Below are 21387 nucleotides of genomic sequence, written 5' to 3' on the forward strand. Positions count from 1 at the left end.
AAAACCCAAACTAACCTTTAGTGTAATTACCATATTGCCCTTGAAATTTTCTCATACACCCCCCTTCCTCCTCCTCCGTTTCGTTTTGAAAAGAAAAAAAAAAAACACCCCTCAAACCCCCCTTAAACCCCTCCTCCCCCGTTCCCCCTTCTCCCTCTCGTCGCCGGCATTCTCCCGATCTCCGACCACCTCGCCGGCTTCTCCCGGAACCACCTCGCCGGCTTCTCCCGAAATTTTTTTTTTTCACGGTTCGTGCTCCGTTCGGCACTGGATCGCCGAACAAAAGGCTTCTGTTCGGCTGAACAGTGCCGAACAGAAGCCTTCTGTTCGGCAACCCTCAACCGAACAGATCTGTTCGGCTGCACAGTGCCGAACAGAAGGCTTCTGTCCGGCACTGTTCAGCCGAACAGAAGCCTTTTGTTCGGCGATCCAGTGCCGAACGGAGCACGAACCGTGAAAAAAAAAAATTTCGGGAGAAGCCGGCGAGGTGGTTCCGGGAGAAGCCGGCGAGGTGGTCGGAGATCGGGAGAATGCCGGCGACGAGAGGGAGAAGGGGGAACGGGGGGTTTTGGGCGTTGGCGAGGTGTTTTGGAGGGGAAGAGCGGGGTGGGGGGGGGGTTTGGGGGGTGTAGAGAGCAATTTAGGTGAGGGGGTGGGGAGGGTGGGGGGTAATTTAGGAATTTTTAATTTTTTAGGGGTGTCCTTAGCAAATGGGGGGGTGTAGAGAGTATTTAATTTTTTTTTAATTTTTGGGGGGTGTCCTGAGCAATAGGGGGGGTGTATATAGAACCACCCGCCCCCGTTCCGTGTCCGTCCAACCAAAGTACCAAACTCGCCCGAGAGTCGTAATTATTTTTTCTCTAAATAAATTCCTCATGGCCCAAACGGGAGGTTCATCGCTTAATAGATTTACTTTTCTATCTGGCTTTTCATCAAACACATAACATGTGCAATATGTTCACTGACATTCTTAAACTTCCATCCTCTCTCCCGTCCCACTGATCTCCCCATGAAACCCCAGCACCTCATTCCCAAGCCCTCCTCCTCCCCCTCTGCATCTCTCCCATGGATCTCTCCCCTCCAATACCTCAAACCACCGCCTCCCAAACCCTCCCCTCCCCCTCCCTCTCCCCAGCCCTCCAAGCGCCCTTCCCGCTTCATCTCTCACCCCGACGCCGTCCGCCTCATCAACCGCCAGTCCGACCCCCAGCGCGCCCTCGACATCTTCAACTCCGCAGCCACCCAGCCCGGCTTCTCCCACAACCACGCCACCTACTCCGCCATCCTCCTCCGCCTCGCCCGCGCCCGCAAGTTCGTCGCCATCGACGCCCTCATCCGCCGCATGGCCCTCGAGCCCTGCCGCTTCCACGAGGCCGTCTTCCTCCGCCTCATGCCCCTCTTCTCCCGCGCCTCCCTCCCCGAGAAAACCCTCGACCTCTTCCACTCCATTGCCCCCATCGTCCGCGGTAAGCCCTCGCCGAAAGCCCTCGCCACCTGCCTCGACCTCCTCGTCGACTCCGGCCGCTTCGATCTCGCCCAGAAGCTCCTCTCCGATGCCAAAATCAAATTTTGCATCGAACCCAACACTTGCGTCTATAACATTCTCGTGAAGTGCCATTGTAAAGCTGGTGATCTCGATTCGGCGTTCAGAGTTCTCGAGATGATGAGGACATCGAAGTTGGCGCCTCCCAGTTTGATCACCTACTCCACCTTGATGGGTGGATTATGCAAAGAGGGGAAGCTCAAGGAAGCGTTCCAGTTGTTCGAGGAAATGATTGAGAAGGAAAGGATTGTTCCTGATCCACTGACGTACAATGTGCTGATTGATGGATTTTGCAGACATGGGCAGGTCGAGAAGGCGAGAGCGATAATGGCGTTTATGAGAAACAATGGTTGCGAGCCGAACATGTTCAATTACTCGACTTTGATGAATGGGTTCTGCAAGGAAGGGAAAGTGGAGGAGGCAAAAGAGGTTTTTGAGGAGATGAAGAGGATCGGCTTGGAAGTTGATGCTGTGAGCTACACAACATTAATTGGTTGTCTTTGTAAAGAGGGAAGAGTTGATGAAGGAATTGAATTGGTCAAAGACATGAGGGAAAGTGGGTGTAAAGCTGATGTTGTTACATATAATGTGGTTCTTGAAGGCTTGTGCAGGTATGGGAGGTTTGTGGAGGCGATGGACCTGCTTGAGAGCTTGCCTTATGGAGGTGTTCGGTTGAATGTGGCGAGCTACAGGATCGTTCTGAATTGCTTGTGTAATAGAGGGGAGATGGAGATGGCAGTGGGGTTGTTGGGTCTGATGCTTGGTAGAGGGTTTGTGCCTCACTTTGCGACATCGAACAAGTTGTTGGTTGGATTGTGTGAAACTGAAAGGATGGGGGATGCAACTATTGCATTGTATGCATTGGCGGACATGGGATTTAGGCCAGAGATTGAAACATGGGCTCGGTTGGTTCGGTTGGTGTGCCGGGAGAGAAAACTCAAGAAGGTGTTTGAATTGATCAGCGAAATAATCATAGGAGATAAATTTTATGATCTTTGAAAGGTCTTCTTTGCTTTCCCATCATTTCTTTCCAGGGTAGAGAAATGATGGACTAAAGAGTGCATGAATCTGGTGATGGTTAACCATGCAAACTTGAATGAAGAAAAAATGAATAAATTTCGGGGGAAAAAAGAAAAAAATGGGTTAGAAAAGATGAATGAAGTTTGGGAGAAGAAGAAAAATGGGTTAACATGCTGAATGAGCTCGTGAATGATCGGGTTATTGGTCAAAGACAATGACCAAATTGATGAAAACTGAATATTCAGTTGAATTAATGGGTTGAACTGCGATAATTGACTGCTGAAAATGGCTTGCATGGAAAAGATGCAATGGAGATCCGTGGAATAGGAGATGATGCTGATCAGCTACCACTTGACATGATCTCCTTTCTCTGTGTTGCTCTATTGTGGGTTTGTTGTCTTCTGTTGTCGATATGATTTCATGGGAGGCTAGAGATTGGACAACTTCAGTTCAAGCTACTATGAAACTAAAATTTGGATGACTGTGGAAAATATTAGTAGCCAAAATTTGGATGAGTCTGAAAAGTAGCTAACTAGTGGGTTTGTGGAATCAAAAAGAGAATGTATGAGAGCATCAATTTGATTATATGCCTTGTGGCATGGAGCTATATCTAACCTCATTGCTAAAATTGACCGAAGAAATTGGAGTTTGACAAAAGCATCATACAAATCCTACAAAAATAAAAAATCAGTTGCCTGGCTCCAGGATGGCACTTCCAGATATGTATTGCTATTTTGTGGGCTTTCACAGCCCTTTGGAAAGCGCAGGACTGCAGTCCCCACCTAATTTAGATGCAAGGGGAACTCTGAATCCTCTTTAATGTGTAATATTTCTGAGTAACCCTGGATTTGTAGTTCTAAGTTCCTTTCTCAAGAAAGGTTATAGTCAAGGAATTCTGTCAGCAGAAAAGAATGCTAACTAGCTGAATGATGACTTGGTTTGAAACTGTTTCAGTTTGAAAGGATTTCTCTACGTAGGCCAGAAATGTTTGTGTTCGACCAGATAGTATTGCACTTAAAGCTGTAAAAATTCTCACTAATAATTGAAGGGCTTGAGTTGTTTCCTCTAGGCTGGCTCAAATGAGATTTCTACATCATGGGTTGGAAGTTGCAACCACAAGAACATTTTCATGAGCTTCTCTTATGATTTGGTTCACAATGTGTTGCACAAAAACTTTCTTTTTCCCCGCAAGTACAGATGATGATGGCATAGCACATTCACAGTGAGAATGCTTCTCTTATAGAAAATTTCTAAAATTGGGGTATGGCAAGCTCTCAACATGTGATAGAACTGCAATTAATGTCTAAGACCAACAGTCCCAAAGTTTTGTTGTGTATGCTTTATGCTCATAATTCTATTGTGAGAAGGCCCTGCTGTTAGTAAGGTGGCCCTTAAAACACTAATTTTGGTGTGGATTATTGAGGCACCAACATGGTTGGTGACAGAATCCTTCGAGCTAAATATTGTCATAGTCTCTACATAGGCAAAGATTATATTGGTTCGAAAAATTTTATCCTACCTGGCATGCGCTATGTGGTCGTGCATACTGCCAATGACAGTCGCTTGTTTCTGTGGGCTTCATTTATCGAGCGCTCATTTTGGTGTATTACTATAGAAACGAGCAGCTATGATTGATGGTGTGCATGGCCACGTAGTGTATACTGTGTAGTATATAATTTCTCATATAGATTCTGTGCATGCCCCTTTTTGAGACCATCGAACTCGAAGGAGAAAGGAAAACTATTTCAATGCATGGCATCTATCTAATATTGAACCTAATCTTCAGATTATCCATGAGACTTTGAAATGTGATTGCCCAACTCCATACTATTATGATGACTGATCTTAGATATACATCCGTTTTTTACTTTTTGCTTTTGAGCAAGAGAAATAGGAAAAGACATCTCTCAAAGTTGAGAATGTTTTTATCATATTACATGACAAACATGCTTTAGTAACTCGGAGATGCAACTCTTTTTATTTTTAGAGGAAATGTGACTCAAAAAATTACTTAGCTGGTGTACTGTATTCTCATTGCTCCCTTTATTTGCATTGCAATTGAGCCACAAAGCAACATAAATAGTGGAAGACTGTTGAGCAAATTTTCTGAGTTACCATGACATTGCTCACTATATAAAAAATAAAAAATTGATTGCACTAGAAAACATGGTTAGTCATGGTAGGAAAATATTTTGGGTGCCTATTATATAATTCAATCAACTAGTCCATCATATTTGGCGACAAATCTATGAGTGCATCAATCCTCTCTTACCTACGTTTCAAGGCATGAGAGACGAGAGTCCAAAAAGATCCAATTCTATGAGAGTAATCTTCGAAACGTAATATCTAATTTTATGAAGGAACGCGAGTCTTGTTTTCTTTGACTAGCACTAATTTTCATGTTCGGATCATATCTTTTGCCCAAAAGAATGAGTGATCTTCTTTGGCGACATCATCCATCGATGCTCCACATGGATCTTAAAGAACTCCGAACCTTCCTATTCTTCCACTTACATAGATCTCGAAGCAACCATTGCACGATTCAATGGTGGATTCGCATGAAGGAAGGCGCATCATTCTTTCATGCAAAAGATACAACCTTAACTCTTACTTAGTAAGAACCAAGCAGAATTTCGTAACCAAGTCTGTTCTTCATCACAAAAAAATAAAGTCCTGGTGGCGGTTTTACTTAAACCACTACCTGTAACTCTCCATTTCAGAAGGCATTTTTAACATTCATCTAGTGAACATCGACACTTTCAAGCAAAAGTAACAGCATTGAGAGATTGCATGCTGTTCATTCAAGTAATAGAAATGAATGAGTCTTCAAGTCAAGCCTATATTCTTAAGTGAATCCTTTGGCAACTAAAAGGGCATTATATCTTTTGATAGGTCCATCGGTCTTAGCCTTGATTCCATAAATCCTCTTACAACCTATGTTTTCAAGAGGTGGATTGACAAGTTCGCACGTATTGATATTTTCTTAATGCCTGGATGTTCTTCCAATATGGTTGCTGCTAGGGCGGATCTTAGGAGGCTTCTTGACAGGCTTGGGGCTCCTGAAGTGATAAAATGGAGGTCATATAGCAATTATAATCTGCAAACATTCGGAGGAGGCTTTCTTTTGGCTGATCATTCTCCAAGAAATTATAGTTAGGATATGCTGTGGTATGATCAAAATCCATTGACAATCTACATGATCATTGCTTGCACTAGGGATGGCAGTTTTGGACTTGGAATGAGGTAAAGACTGTTCTATGAAAGGGTCAGTAAGTTATGAACTAGAATAGTGTCAACAAGTTGATCAGGCACAGAGGATGACAAACAGGTATGAGGAAGGGGTTAGAAAGGTGTTTTCTCCTATCTTCTCCCAGTAGGTAACATAACAAAATATTTTTAATTTTCAAGCAATGGGATCATAGCATCAGTATCCTTTTTCTTGGATTCCATAGCCCAGAAATACAAACAATATTTTCTTGGTTAATTTATTACACTATCTTTTAGGAAGAACAACAAAGCAAGTTGATCCAAAGGCTCTAAGTTCAGAATAATTAGGACCCAAAAAGAAATAGATGGCCAACTCCACCACCTGTCCCAGTTTGCTCCCCCGTCATGGCAACACAACCCAAAGAAGAATAGTTGACATGAAGTCGAATTTATTGTCCAATAGAATTAAAGTTCATTAAACGTAATTGGACATAAAGTACATTAGGAAGTGGTAAGGCATCAGATGACTTAACAGAACCAATATGGCTGACTGAAATAGTAGAACCATAAGCCGCATGTATAACAAGATATACCATGGGGACCTATATTCAGTGCCATATCGACTATATAATGAATAGGTCATGAAGATTTATACAGGATCAAAAAATTTAAATAATATCTTTTGATTGATATTTTTAGTGCAGGTTGTTACAAAAATTGATATGAATTAATGTTTGTAAAATATAATGATTGAAATAACCTTGTCTGAGGAGGTAGAGCGGAGGCTGCAGCAGTATTATTAACAATACTAGAGAATGCTTGTTTGACCATTTCTTAGATATATTCTTTAGTGAGATAAGTAGGGCTCTAGTACCATTCAATTAGGGATGAGAGCCTTGGGCGCTGATACCATGAAAATAACAGCGAAAAGCAAAGAGGAAGTTGTGGAATTTCTTGATTAATCTCCTTGTGTTGCAACCCATAGATATTAAGGTATACTTGGGACGTACAAAATAGGTAGGTTGGTTGTGGAAAATGCTAGATTTTTGTGGGGTATTCTCATATTTTACGCGTGCTGGGATATATAAGTCAATCATATGTGATAATTATGATAATTTTTCCTTTGGCTGGTCACCTATTCATCTACATGCCATAAATGTCCATTCACATTCAAAGTAGTAGCAAGTATGTTCCATTCATAAATAATTGAGGAAAAGAATCTTGGAATTAAAGTATCCAACTTTTTTTTTTTTGGTGAAAAAATTCCATATACTTTATTTCAAAATCAAAATCTAAGACAAATTCCATTAATCTTTTCTCTCGAACATGTAGAATGTCACCAAAGTGTTATATTTCTCCTCATTTCAAATAAGTTTCTTTTAGTTGAAAAGTTATCTAGACATTTTCTTATTCATTATCACCTTAGAATGTCCAGGTACTATCCTTGTTTGGATAGCTTAGCTCAACTATATATTTCCTATTTTAAAATGGATCATAGCATTGTAATCTTTTTTTTTAATTTTTCAGACTTGTCTCGAGTTAAGACCTAGCTTGCTTAGATAGAAAAGTTCACAAGTCTTCAAACTTTTAGGCATAACCTTTGAAGTTTCTTTGTCCCATTATATACTAAGTTATAGTTCATAAATCCAATAGATAAATATCTCATTCTTTATTTTTCCAGGGGTTAATAAAGAAATTTGAAAAAAAATGTTTAAGATCATCCATACCATCATCATTTGGTTTATTAATTCTATATAACAATTAGTAATTGACAACATATTAGTCACAATCCCTTCTGGCATTCTAGATAACGTTTTATTGGAATATAATATTAATGTAATTTTTGTTGATATGAAAAGAAGACTTATTTATCTAATACTTTTATATTCAATATATTTTCAAATTTGGACGTTAGCTATGAGTAATAGGGTTGACAATCTATCTATCCATAGCTGTAATTTAGGCTGACATATGTTTATTCTTTTAGCTGTAACCTTTCAACCAAATGTCCTTTTGAGATGATTCTTGCTAGGTTGGAAATATAACTTAAAGGGTTACAACTTTGTTTCTAGACACTTAGTCAAATCCAGCATTTTAATTTATCAAAAAGGTGCTGCAAAATAGAGATCAAATTTGACCTGAATCTGCCTACATTAAATGTATTGTAAAAGGGTTTCCAAAGCTTCAAATTGTTTCAAACAGGAAAATAGCTTCTCAAGCCTATAAAAGGAGGTTCATACCTCATATTGCAGCAAGAGAGTTTCATGGGGTTTAAAGAGAAATCAAGATAGTATTGTACTTACAAGTAAAAAGCCTTCCTTATTGAGAAATTGAGTGTAGTGCCTTGATTCTTATTATTTTAATTAAGTATTGTAAGAGAGTTGTTGAGCTCTTGTTAGCTTGAGTGATAGAGAAGATTGCTTGGAAGAATCATATTCTAGATAAATAAAAAAGTATTTGAGGAAGTAGATCAACCAAGGGTTAGCTCAGATATCACCAAGTGTAAAGGTTGCTTGCACCCGTAAGTCAAACGGTTTGTAAAGCTTTGGATAAGCATAGCGGATTAAATCTCGAAAAGAGGTTCTGGAGAGTGGACGTAAGCTCATAAGAAGACCGAACCACTATAAATCGTTGCATATTAATTTTCTTCCCTTCACTCTTTATTTACTATACTTGTTGTATCTAGTTTATTTCATTAGATTTAAAAACTTGAGAAGATTTGATTTTATTTCTGCAAAATTTTATAAAACCCAATTTACTTTCTTTCTTGGGTTTGCCACTCCGGGCCAACAATTGGTATCAGAGCAAGGGCTCTATTTATAGGCTTAACCATGTTAGAGTAAATCATGTCAACCACAGTAGGAACTTCTCTTACCGAAGATCAATCGACCAAGAGACCACCTTTGTTTAGTGGTTTAAACTATAACTATTGGAAGGCTAGAATGAGAATATATGTCCAAGCTGTGTAGATTATGAACTATGGAAAGTCATTATAAATGGGCCTAAAATACCAACTAAGGTTGTAGAGAGAAAAGTCATTACTAAGTACGAAAATGAATGGGATGAAATTGATGTGAAACATCTTCAAATAAATGCTAAAGTCATGAACTTGTTGTATTGTGCATTAGATCCTAATAAGTTCAATAGAATTTCTACATGTGAAACGGCTAAAACAATATGGAATAGATTAGCAGTAACTCATGAAGGTACTAATCAAGTTAAAGAGTCAAAAATTTGCATGCTTGTACATAGTTATGAAGTCTTTAAGATGAATGCCGAAGAATCTATTTTCGACATGTTTATTAGGTTTACCAATATTACTAATACTTTAAAATCTCTTGGTAAATCTTATACTAATATTGAAATGGTGAGAAAAATTCTTAGGTCTTTGCCAAAAAGTTGGGAGCCAAAAGTCACCGCAATACAAGAGGCAACAGTTCTTACAAAGCTTAGCTTGGATGAGCTTTTGGGTTCTCTCATGACCCATGAGCTATCCATGAGGCCGGAGCTGGACCTCCCAACTGCCGACGAGTGGATAGGGACTCGAGATTAATTGAGCCATGACCTGCTGTTCGGCCCTATTTTTGGGTTGATTGTTGCCGGTCGGCCACTGCCGCCGACCACCCAACACTACCCCCACCGCCTCTGGCTACCACCTGCTAGACCTCGATCGCGGTAGCCACCTTGAACCACCCACTTGCTTCCAAGAAAGAAGAAGAAAGAAAGAAGAAGAAAGAAAGAAGAAAGAAAGAAATAATAGAAGAAGAAGAGGAAAGAGAGAGAGAGAACCATCCCTCTCTTATTTCTCTCTCTTATTTTCTATCTCCTCTCTCTACTTTTTCTGTTCTCTCTCTATTCTCTCTACTTTCTCTCTCTAGATGATCTATGGAACCTAACATCGGGTCTTGTTGATTTGATCTACAAATCCAAGTTGACACTATATAAAGGGTCTTGATTTGTTCTAATGTTTGAGTCGCCTACTGCACCGATCATCCGGTCTTATCAAGTGTCCATAGAACCCACTAATGATGAATTATATTAAACAATCTTTGCCCTGATTGAGTCAATGCCCTATGATTTATTGACCGAATCACTCAAGCCTGACCCACCCAAATCGTCAAACGCTATCATCCGGCTAATCATCCCTATTTCTTATTATTTTAATTTGAGTAAAATCATCAAACTAAAATTAATTTCACTTTGAATATTTTTAATAGTCTTAACCGAATTGTCTAGTGAAGTCTAGCAGTCTAAGATAAAAGAGGTAAGAAAATTTTATACTCCCTACTAATTTTTGAACTTGTAAGTAAATCTTACACTCCTTACTAGTTTTTGAACTTATATGTAGATCTTGCACTTCTTATTATCTTTTAAATGATCATGTCTTCCATGCATAAAATTTGCTTGTAGAAATATCATATTTTTTTTTAAATTTATGAATCAGCACATATGATATAAAAAATCATACTTTATTGTGAAAAATAGTTAAATGAATATTTTGATGAAAATAATTTTGTTATGATATATGAATTTGATTATGCCATTTAGTACTTTTCATCTTTTAATATATATGTTTTACGAAAAAGATATAAGCTTTCAGAAGCTCTCAGATAGCTATGTATGATCTCTAGAATTAGAAAAATCGACATCCGAAGCTAGCATTAATATGAACACTGGGCCTACCAATGGGTATAAAGTTGGCATATGAATATGAATCTATATTGATTATGAACACGAACCCTATTACGAGTATAAAGTGACTATAGCACGAATATTTGTGAGCAATGTTTTGAACTATGATATGGCTAAATGGTGAAGAATGATTTACATAATCATTTGTGAAATAAATTTGGAGCTATGTTTATGAAATATGAATGATTTATGCATGCATGATTAGCTTTATAACTTATTTTAATATATTGTACTATAAAATGCTTCATTTTGTAATATCTGTTATTTTTTTTAAATAATGCATTGACATGCAAAAGGTTTATATATCTCTATTTTTTTTTCTTTTCCGACAAATAGAGTCGATTGGAATGAAGGATGGTGTAGGCTTCGAGTTCATGTTAGCAAGCTTGACGATTTATATAGCAGGGTAGCACTTTAGTTTTTCAATTGATTATGAATTTATAGTCAATGATTTTCTGAATAGTAAAGATTATGGCTTTAGTATGAATGAAGGATTGTCCAGGCTTGGAGTTCGTATTAGCAAGTTTGATGATCTATAGCAGAGCAGAACTTTAGTTTTTCAGTTGATTGTAAATTTATAGTCAATGATTTTGTAAATATTGAGGATTATGGGTTTGGTATTTATGTTTGGATTTGGACGCTCTGAACTATTATTGGTTGCATTTAATGGATAATGAAATAGAATTTCTATTTTATTCTATTATATTTGAGATGGATTTGAAAGCTAAGTATAATATTGGCTTCATATTATTGTGGGTTGTACAGCTCGGTAGTACGGCCATGTCATGCTTCGGATCTGGGGCGTGACAAATATAGTATCAGAGTAATAGGTTTGATCATGGGTTAAGCTTAAAAGTCTAGTAATGGGTAGAACTTAAGCTTAGGTTTATGATTCATATGGTTAGGCATGTGACGAGTATAGAAGAGTTAGTTTTGATTAGATCTGTATAGCTGAAGCACAGTGGAGTATTAGAAGAAGATTTAGTACCCCCATTTGTTAAAGAATGAAGGTGGGTTAAATTTCAAGGATGAAACTCTTTAAGCAGAAAGAATGTGAAGGCCCGATCTGGGCTCGATCCACTTGACCAACCCGACCTAAGGCCTGGGTTGCCTACTGGACTGATCATCCCGGCCCTATTGAATGTCCTTATAACTTTCATTGATGAACCATGATTGATTAACCTTGGACCTAATCGACTCATGCCCTATGATTTATTGATTGAATTGCTCGGGCGTACCTACCCGAAATCACCTTACATCCGGTCAAGTCTTCTCATACTATTTTATTAAAGTTATTAATTTTGCTGTTAATATTTTAAATAGGTTTAGAGGAGTCACCTAGTAAAGTCTGATGATCTAAGATGAAAGAGATAAGTAAGCCTTATACTCCTTACTAATTTTCAAACTTGTAAGTAGATCTTGCACTTTTTATTATCTTTTAAATGGTCATTCTTCTGTGCATAAAACATGCTTGTGGAAATATCATGCTTTTCTTAAAATTATGGATCAACGTATGTGTTATGAAAATTATGTTTTATTATAAAAAATAGTTTTATGAATGATTTGATGAAAATAACTTTATTATATGTATATTTTACAAAAAAGATATGAGCTTTCTAAAAGCTCTCAGATAGCTATGTATGATCTTTTGAATTGAAAAAATCGACACCTAGAGCTAACATCCATATGAACACTAGCCTCGCCAATGGGTATACAATTGGCATACAAACATGAATCTATGTCGATTACGAACACAAACCCTATCACGGATATAAAGTGACCATAGTACGAATATTTGTGAACAATATGTTGAACTATAATATGGCTAAATGGTAGAAGAATGATTTATGTATATATTTGTAAAATGAACTTAGAGCTATGTTTATGAAATATGAGTGATTTATGCATGCATAATTTGCTTTATGACTTATTTTATTATACGGTACTATGAAATGCTTGTTTTGAAATTTTTGTTATTTTTCTTAAATGATGCATTGAGATGGAAAAACTTATGCTTGATTTGGTAAGATAGTAAAAAAATTACTTACTGAGCTGTATCGCTCATATATATCTATTTTTCTTTTTCTCTCTCCAAACAAATAGGATTGATAGGAATGAAAGATGGTCTAGGCTTGAAGTTCGCGCTAGCAAGCTTGACGATGTATATAGCACAGCAGAACTTTAGTTCTTCAGTTGATTATGAATTTGTAATTAGTGATTTTCTGAATAGTAAGGATTATGGTTTTGGCATTTAAGTTTGGATTTAGACGCTCTGAACCAATATTTATTTTTATTTAATGAATAATAAAATTGGATTCCTATTCATTTTATTATATTTGAGATAGATTTGGTAGCTAAATGTAATGTTGCTTCGTGTTATCATGGGTAGTACCTCTCGGTAGAACGGCCATATCAGGCTCTGGATCTGAGGTGTTATAGACGCAATATAGTATGGCATAATTCTATTACCATGAATGGGGATAGTTTATAGCTCAATAGATGTTCATGAAGCTTAGCTGTACCACATGGTCATTACATTGCAAGATTCTAACCCATTATAACTCTAATACGAGCTTCTCTTCGTAGTCAAACTAGTTTACAAAATAAGATAGCTAGGAGTCCAAATTATTGATGTGGCTAAATCTTGGGAAGGTTAAATCAGGTTTATACTAGACCTCAAAGCATTGCAACCTCATGCACTCACTCATACACCCACTTGCATTTACTAACTACTAATGCAGTGAGTACGTTCCAGGAACTTACAGCTGCAGATGCATCACTTGATCCCACATGACTAGAAGATAAAATTCTACTGCAACTTTAAAGTTTGAGCAGATGCAGTGAGACAAGGCGGGTTGCTTTAAATTCAAATGGCCAGAGTTGGCGCACTGCGTGCACCCACCAAAGGATACAGAGAGCTCTCAGGGAATATAGGAAAAGATGAAAGCAACACTTCAAAGTTCTTGATAAATACGACCAGTAAACTAATCCTCCACCTCCTTGTGAGCACATAAAAGAGCACTGAGCACGGTAAGAGGGCTCTGCACGGGGTCCTATTCTTTAATGAGATCGCCAGTGTGTCCATTCTGACCACCCAGTGACCTCACTAGAGCTTTGAGCACCACCTCATGTGAAATACCGTCCTAATCTGTCGAAGCTTTGATGCAAAAATATGGCTTGATCGATTACCGGCGTCTCAAATTATCAACGAGCATGCAAGGACATTGTATTTGCCATCATGAGAGGGTGGTGACCATTGTGATACATGAGACATGCAAATTGTTTCGAAACTTGAGGTGGAGATCGAAGAGTAGCCTCAAGGATTTTGGTTGGCACAAAATCCGGCTCCATTTGAACTTCATGCACAAGATTTGGCACTGATATTGTGAGCCTGATTACCGATAGGTTATTAGGATAGCAGCAAGCCTAACTTCAACTTCATTGTATGCTTAAATGGGGCAGAGCAAATATAACATAGAAATATCATGATATGTTAATCAAGACCTCTCCAACACAAGCTCGATGCGAAACTAAATGCATACCCGTATCGGTTCTAGCACCTTTAAATGTGTTCCATTTTACTAGTAATTGGCCAATTTCAAGCTCTTGCCCGGTCGATCTCGGTGGTGGTCCAAGCTAGACAAGGACAAAGCTAGAGGATGAGTGGCAGCGGCCGACAAGCTTAATTAACCATAAGGATTTGGACAGGACCAGATCCATTAGTTTATGCTTAATCTATAGGTGCATATATATTTAAGACTATTGTTTAATTATATATGCAGTCTAAGTGAGTTCCTGGAAATTCTTTAAAAAGTGGGTTAAGCCGTGGAGACAAGGTTGCTCAGCGAGGATTGTGGAGACACAGAAGCTGTGGCGGATGTCCTGGAGGCTTATTCATGGCGGACCATGGCATCGAGGGGCGTTGCACATGTGTATGGGGTGCCTAAAAAAAATAAATCAAAGACCACGCAGCTATCTATAACAATATGATGACTGGTGACTACTGGGATTTAAGATTTGGGAAAGAGTAACATAATATTTTCCTAAGCCATCTATCTATGCGTACTTATAAGGGTGATAGCCATAATTTATTGGTCGTTTCTTAGCCTTCTCTAGTTAAGGATACAGATCAGCGATGGTGGATGGCAGGGTAGGTCATAAAAAAATATGAAAGAGAGAGGTGGTTGACTTAAAGATTAATCATGCCTTGGCTGAGTTGCAATTTGAAGACAATCCCTAGAAAGTACAAAAGGAAAAATTAAATGTTAAAAATATGAATTGAGTAGTCTTCTTGGAGAGGAAAAAAGGGTTTAGGAATGGAAGAAGTCGTTGAACATGCTAGGACTTGCTCCTTTAGCACTGGATGCTATGTGGGATAAAGAGGAGTTATGCTTTATGCACACTCTAATTACTAAATTAGTAGTTGCTAAATGAGCAAAAGGAAGGGAATTCGTTATATACATCACAAACAGCGGAACTAGATTATGTCACCGTAGTTCAACTGCATGCTTCCAATCGGGCATGTGCTGGTGTTGATAATTAATGTTTGTTCGCTTAAAGTTTAGAAAAGAGATTGATGATTTGCAGTGTAAAATTCAAAAAGTATGTTACATATAAAAAAGAAATTCTTTATGGTGTTTTCAACGATGTCGCAACATTGTTATCGCAATCACATCTAAATCTCCACAAAAGTCCTTGTAGTAGAAACTTGAGTAACTAAAAAATTCATATCATGATGATATAAGGAGGTTCGTGCAACTTGAATCCATGCATTAGGAGGAACAATTCATGCATCATATAAGAATAAAGGCAACACAGGGACATATGTAAAAGGTAACATGCATGAAGTTGGAGATTATTTGATGATCACGTATAAATATGTTTGTTCATGGATTATACATGAATTTCATCGGAATCCTTGCTACATGCTTCATTTATGGCTCCATGCTTATGCAGAGTGTCAATCACGACGTTTAGATCCATTGCACAAAACTTTTGCTTGAGCTAATGCTGTATGGTAGACTTTGGAACCAGATTTTAAAGGAAAATGCGATTAGTGTGCAACCCCAACAACCACACCCCCACCAAACCCACCACAAAAAAAAAAAAGAAAAAGTACTCGTACAACACACAAACACAGCATTTGGTCTGTAGTAAGCCAAGAACACCTAAAATATGATTAACACATTGTAGACAAAAGAGTGTACAACATTATGTCCATTATCCTTCTTAGCAAACTATTCGCTCTTGTTTGTTATTTGATCCTATTAGGAGTAAAAGCAAAGTGGCCCATAGGTGTTCATGTGTTGTAATGTATTTTGTTGCATTGATCTACATGGTACAGGTGGACCGCATACAAGGTATATGTGATTCTAGGTTTTATGCATGCCTGTGTATGTATATATGTATGCGTGTGTTTATGTATATGCATATGACTTTTTATGTATATGGCTGTGTGTGCATATGACATGTTCTATGTATTTATTTCTAGTTTTTTTTTCATTATGATCGCATATTTTCATTATTGTGAGTTAGAGATTTCATTATAATCCCATATAGAGACAAATATGCCTAGTTGAGCCTTAGATTTATTTGGGTCCAGATCTAATTAAACATCGAGAGGGTGTTTATATAACGTTCAAATTATACTTGATGCTCTATATTGTGATTACATTTGGAAAGAGTTGTTTAGGGCATGTTTGATGTTGCTTCTGTTTTGTGAGAAGGAAGTTAGGTTTTTCAGCTTATTCTAAAAGTATTTTTCTGACATTCTTCTTGTAGAAATACTTCTTAGACAATATTACCAAACACATTGTTTTCAAAGAAAGATGTTTTTTTTTTTGTGCATTAAAAGCCGCATAAATACATTTTTCAAAGCAATATCAGGCATAATATTGTTAGCATTCGAAGTGACTACCACTGTGGTTTGGCTTAAGCTGTTCATTTTCAGCCTTGGATGCATAGTTGCGCGTATCGCACGGGTGCACGCACGCGTGCGCCCACACACGAGGGAGGAGAGGTGAGGGGCCTGGTAGAGGCATGAACTGACACATGCACGAGAGAGAGAGAGATTCATATGGGATATTATAAAGATAGATGCCCAAGCACAGCCATGGTGTTTGACAGTACCGAGAGCTCGAATCTCAAACCGAGGCAAAGAGTAGTCCCCTTAGACCGGAAGAAAAAGATCCAGTCTTCAGAAGGAGAGGCCAGGTGTGTCCACACTCGTGCTCACCAACTCTTATACCAAAAGCCGGGACAGCGGAGAGAGAAGATATATTGATCGCTCATGGAAATCTGTGGGCATGTGCTCAAGACAAGGATAAAGCCTTTGCTCTCTGACCAATGGGAATTTGGGTCCTAAAGAGAGGAGAGAAAAAGGTGAATATGATAACAAAAGGAGCATTTCAAAGGGAAGCAGTGTTGCACCAAAAAAAAAAAAGGGAAGCAGTGAGAGAGAGACTGGGGGGCATATCTATAAACAATAAAAGAGCTTGAAAGTAGATGCTTGCAAGCATCCTAGCAGATGTCCAGATCCCTTCCATGTTGTTTCTTGCAAAAAATTGGAGAAAAGTAAGTGCATATTTATGGGAAAAGAGTGCATGAAGAGTTGAGTGCAAGGTCCTTGAAGAGAAATTAATGCCTGGTTGTTTAGTTCTTCAATTGTTTGCATCGGTGAAATCTGACAAGCCGGCATCAAGATGAATCACAATTCATAAAAATGATCCTAAATAGTTGGAACATGACCTGATGGTTCCAGTTACATGGATGGAGTCAATTTGGCTTTGCTTGCATCATCGAATTCCCCCGCCAGAGTACTGCGATTGCATGGATAATTCTAATATCACGTAATTTTTGATACGTGCTCTGTTCTATTTGTTCCTCAGTGTTAGGATGAATGGTTTGGCCAGATTGGGGAGCCCGTGGTCAACGTTGTTCTCCCCGTTGGACTAAGCAAGCACGTAGTGCATTAAAAGCATAGCCAGAGGCTGTGGGTGGTCCATGCTCAAGCTGCTATAAACTATAGCCGTGGGGGAGTAATGGAATACGAGAACAGGTATGATGGTTCTTCGCTGTATGATCAGAAGCCCAGTTGATTGGTTAGCAAACATAAAGCATTTAGGAGACCTAGGTGCATCAGAGGATGCATTGGGTGATGTGGATCCTTAGTAGGATAAGGTTGGGAAATGCTATTAGAATTAGAGAACCACTCTCCTAGTAAACTTCATGAAAAGCCTTACCGCGTGACAATTAAGCTCATACCTTCATAAGGTAGGCTCTCTAATCACTAATATGGCCAGGGTGAAACATGCTGATTACAAAAGAATAGTACATGACAAATGCTCTTGTTATTTTATAAAATTCTTCCAGTTTCATGAACTAGGCAAGTAATTAAAAAGTTTGACACATTGAAGTTACTGGTGCAATATTACTTGGTCACATGGGCGTTCATGCGACTTACGTACGAATTATATTATATACAGTGCTAGTTTTGTAGTGCATTTAAGTCCCAAACCTAGACTCTAGCTCCTTACTTTCTGAATGGTGTGTCTAGAAAAATGTCCGAACTCGATCTAATAGCTAGATATATTAGACACTTATGGCTCATAAAATCTTGAGCCTTGTAACTCATTCTAAACATATATACCGGTAAATCAAATAAATAATTGGTTGGATTAATTCTAGAGAAACTATTTTCGACAACGAAGTAATGGAGTACTTCCTCTCAGAAAAAAGAAATTTTGGAAGGAAATTATCCTCTCAAAAGGAAAAAGGAAAAATGAAGTAAATTACGAATCAACTTGACCTATGACCCCAATGGTATGCTGCTATAGTGAATTGCGGCAATGATAAGATCAACTCATGATTGAACTACATGAGGTTGTATATGAAGCAAGTAAGTAACAGAAGCAAGAGAGTGCACAGAGCTGCAAGAATATATAATAGCGTAGACAAGAGAGCACAGGTGATGGCGAGTGACCTGCTTGCCTTGAGCTCGCTTGCAAAGAAACAATGGGGAGAAGACAGCAACATGGCAGGTTAAGTGTAGACTCCTTGCAAGGCTAGATATATGGGCACAACATGATTAGAGCAAAACGGGGTGCATAAAGATCTACTCAGGGAGAGTGTTACAGTCAAGGGTAAAGGGTAAATTAAAAATATTACTGTATGACAGTTAAATTTGAGTGGAGGTTATTACAAGAAGATAGACAAAATGAGAATGGTAGAAAAGGTGGATTACACAAAAATAAGCACAATCAATTCGAAGCATTTGGTAGTTTTTGACTACCCATGACCTGAGGTTGTAAATATATGTATGAGTTCCTTTTAGACCATCTGGTCCTATTGTCACATCTTCAGGGATGTGGATGCTCACTTCACAGCAGACCAATTTTTATGGATAAAAATATGAGGAACTCAACTGTTTAAGATCTGCTCAAATTTCAAATGCTGAATTACCGGCAAATTAAGAGGAAAAATGCTTGTGTTGCATAAGAGTGGTATACTAAACTTAAATGTAATCTTATAGATAGGAAAACTGATTTAATCTATACTCTTCTTTAATAATTTTGCAAACTAGGGTAGGGTCAAAACCATATCACTACATATCCAACACATTGTGACTTTTCCCACTCAATGAGTTGGAACCCTCTAGTCCATACATACTTCTTACATCTACGAGTTTTAGGAGGAAAGTTATAAGTTGTAATGAGATCAAGATAACCAATAGCAAAAACAATGATGGACAACTTAGCAACAAAACATTTTAGAGGGTTCAATAGAGAGATGCGTGGTATATGTAAACTAGATTTATAGAGTTGATCATGTCGAGGCTTGATTACCTTGTAAAGTTGGGTTCTTAGAACGAGTCAAAAAGATCATTCAATGCATCTTTACTGTATACCCTTCTGATACTTCTTGGTGATGGTTTCACACATCTTCTTATCAAACTATTTTCTAATTGAAATAAGAATTAGGCAGTTCTTAACATCCAATGTTACTAAACCATTGACCCCAAATGCTATATAAAATTTCACTAATGGCATTGCTTTCCTAAACCATTGACCCCAAATGCTATATTTATATTGAAAGCCTTCAATTTTCTTCTTATAAATTTCCTTCAAAAAGGGAAACTTGTCTATGGTCTACGAGCTATTTTTAATTGTTTTATAGTCATCTATAGAAGAGATTTTCATAGAGTCTGTCAGGGGACTTGTGAAATATTGTAAGTTATTTGATCCTCCCTTTTCAACCAATGCATCATATTTATGGTTCCTATTGCATAACATCCCATATAATTTTTGTGTTAGGGATGGTGTGGCAAAGAGGCCAAAGGGGAGAGGCATGGCACTAAAATAGTATTAGGCATGCATCTTAATAAGTCCCATGTGATGATTTTAAGATTTGACCAGGTGATACATCTCTTTCTATGACTAAAAACGACACAAATTGGAGATCTTTTTAAATATTTGTATAGAAAAAAAAATTCTATAGGTGTTTTGCTTGAGCAAACCTTTAGAGAATACATAAATTATTAGTATGCAAATGCGTTATTCAATCATAGATGCTCATATGCAATTTATCTCAAATTTCGTACAACTTTTCATTAAGACATGCTAAAAGTTGTGCTTCAAAACATTGACATATGTGTGAACTAGGGCTTACCTCAATGTGACCACTCCTTTGTTTAGCATCCAGTGGTTCCGGCTCAATTTTTCAAATGTATTTTTCTGAAAAATGGAACTTGGATAATATAGTGTGTGTGAGTTTCTATCTCTTTCTCTAACTTAAAAATAGATAAATTATATTGCAAGTTACACAACCTTTTCCAAAGAGAGTTACACATAATTTTTGTCGATGCATGTACAAAAAACAAAAATTGGCGATTCATTTTGTGTACAAATGTAAAAAGGTTACATTAAAAATGATGGTTAAAAAGTTGAACACTAAATAAATATGACAAAGATTGAAGATGTTTACACCTAGCACATGTAGATAACAAGACATTTCACGAGTGCAATGCAGTAAATGATTATTGCGGTCAAGAGTAGGCATTTAGGCATTTGTGATATAATAAAGAAAAAGGTATTAACTGATGAGTATAATATAACGTTCATAGAGCGTGAATTCCCCATTGCAATGTCATTAAAGTTACGTAACCAAGTTGTCCAAGTTGGACGTAAACCAACACTTGTATATATTCATCTTGTAACATGACGAAGTGACAAAGAGGTCAAACAAGTTGGTTGAGATAATTTTGTTAGATTGATTGTAAATCAATATAATATTATTTTATTATTTTTTAGTTTTTTATTTTATTTACAATAATATTCTTTTTTGATCGATCCAACGAACTGAGCCATTAAGAGTGAAAATTAACCATTTTTCCAATTCATTAATGCAACGAGTCTTAAATACAGGTAAATTGAAGAGAACGTATGGTCAAAAAGAAGATATCAATGGAATGTATAGCATCAATATAGGGGAACCTGCATAAATTGAGTACTTTCCTCTCTAGAATAAATTAGAAAATTACAAAGTATTAATTCTGAAAAATGCTTACCTCGATTATACTAATTATGCATGAATAATTAAAATACTTTATAAATTTTTTTTGTTCTAAACCTTTTATCGCTCCATTGATTTCCTTATATATAAATCGCGAGTAAGTTGTAGTACAGCCCACTCAACTATGCTGCTATATTTGTTAATTTGTTTTTGCATTTGACATGAAAATGAGTTTGTTGCATTGATAGTTAATTTAGACAAGATCTCACTTTAGGTTTCTTCGTAAGGATGATAACAACGTTTAGCTCAATAAATTGATAGTTGTATGTCATACTTTTTCACTCAAAAATATATTTCTACGTATTAAAAGTAATAAGTTCTGGATGTAAGCCCTCTGCAAAGAGAGGATTAAATGA

At 37.6% G+C, this 21387-nt stretch overlaps 1 protein-coding gene across 1 annotated transcript; it reads left to right on the forward strand.

The window, feature by feature from the left end:
* Positions 1-704: 704 nt before the first annotated feature.
* LOC103716179 (Pentatricopeptide repeat (PPR) superfamily protein) lies at positions 705-3631 on the forward strand. The gene has a single exon (XM_008804081.6). It carries the CDS (start codon positions 1010-1012, stop codon positions 2540-2542), a length of 1533 nt encoding a protein of 510 aa, XP_008802303.4. The 5' UTR covers positions 705-1009; the 3' UTR covers positions 2543-3631.
* Positions 3632-21387: the final 17756 nt, after the last annotated feature.

The sequence above is a fragment of the Phoenix dactylifera genome, chromosome 7, assembly GCF_051530095.1.
Source record: "Phoenix dactylifera cultivar Ajwa chromosome 7, Ajwa_hap1_PhDact_Kaust_v1.1, whole genome shotgun sequence".
In the NCBI taxonomy this organism is placed as follows: Eukaryota; Viridiplantae; Streptophyta; class Magnoliopsida; order Arecales; family Arecaceae; genus Phoenix; species Phoenix dactylifera.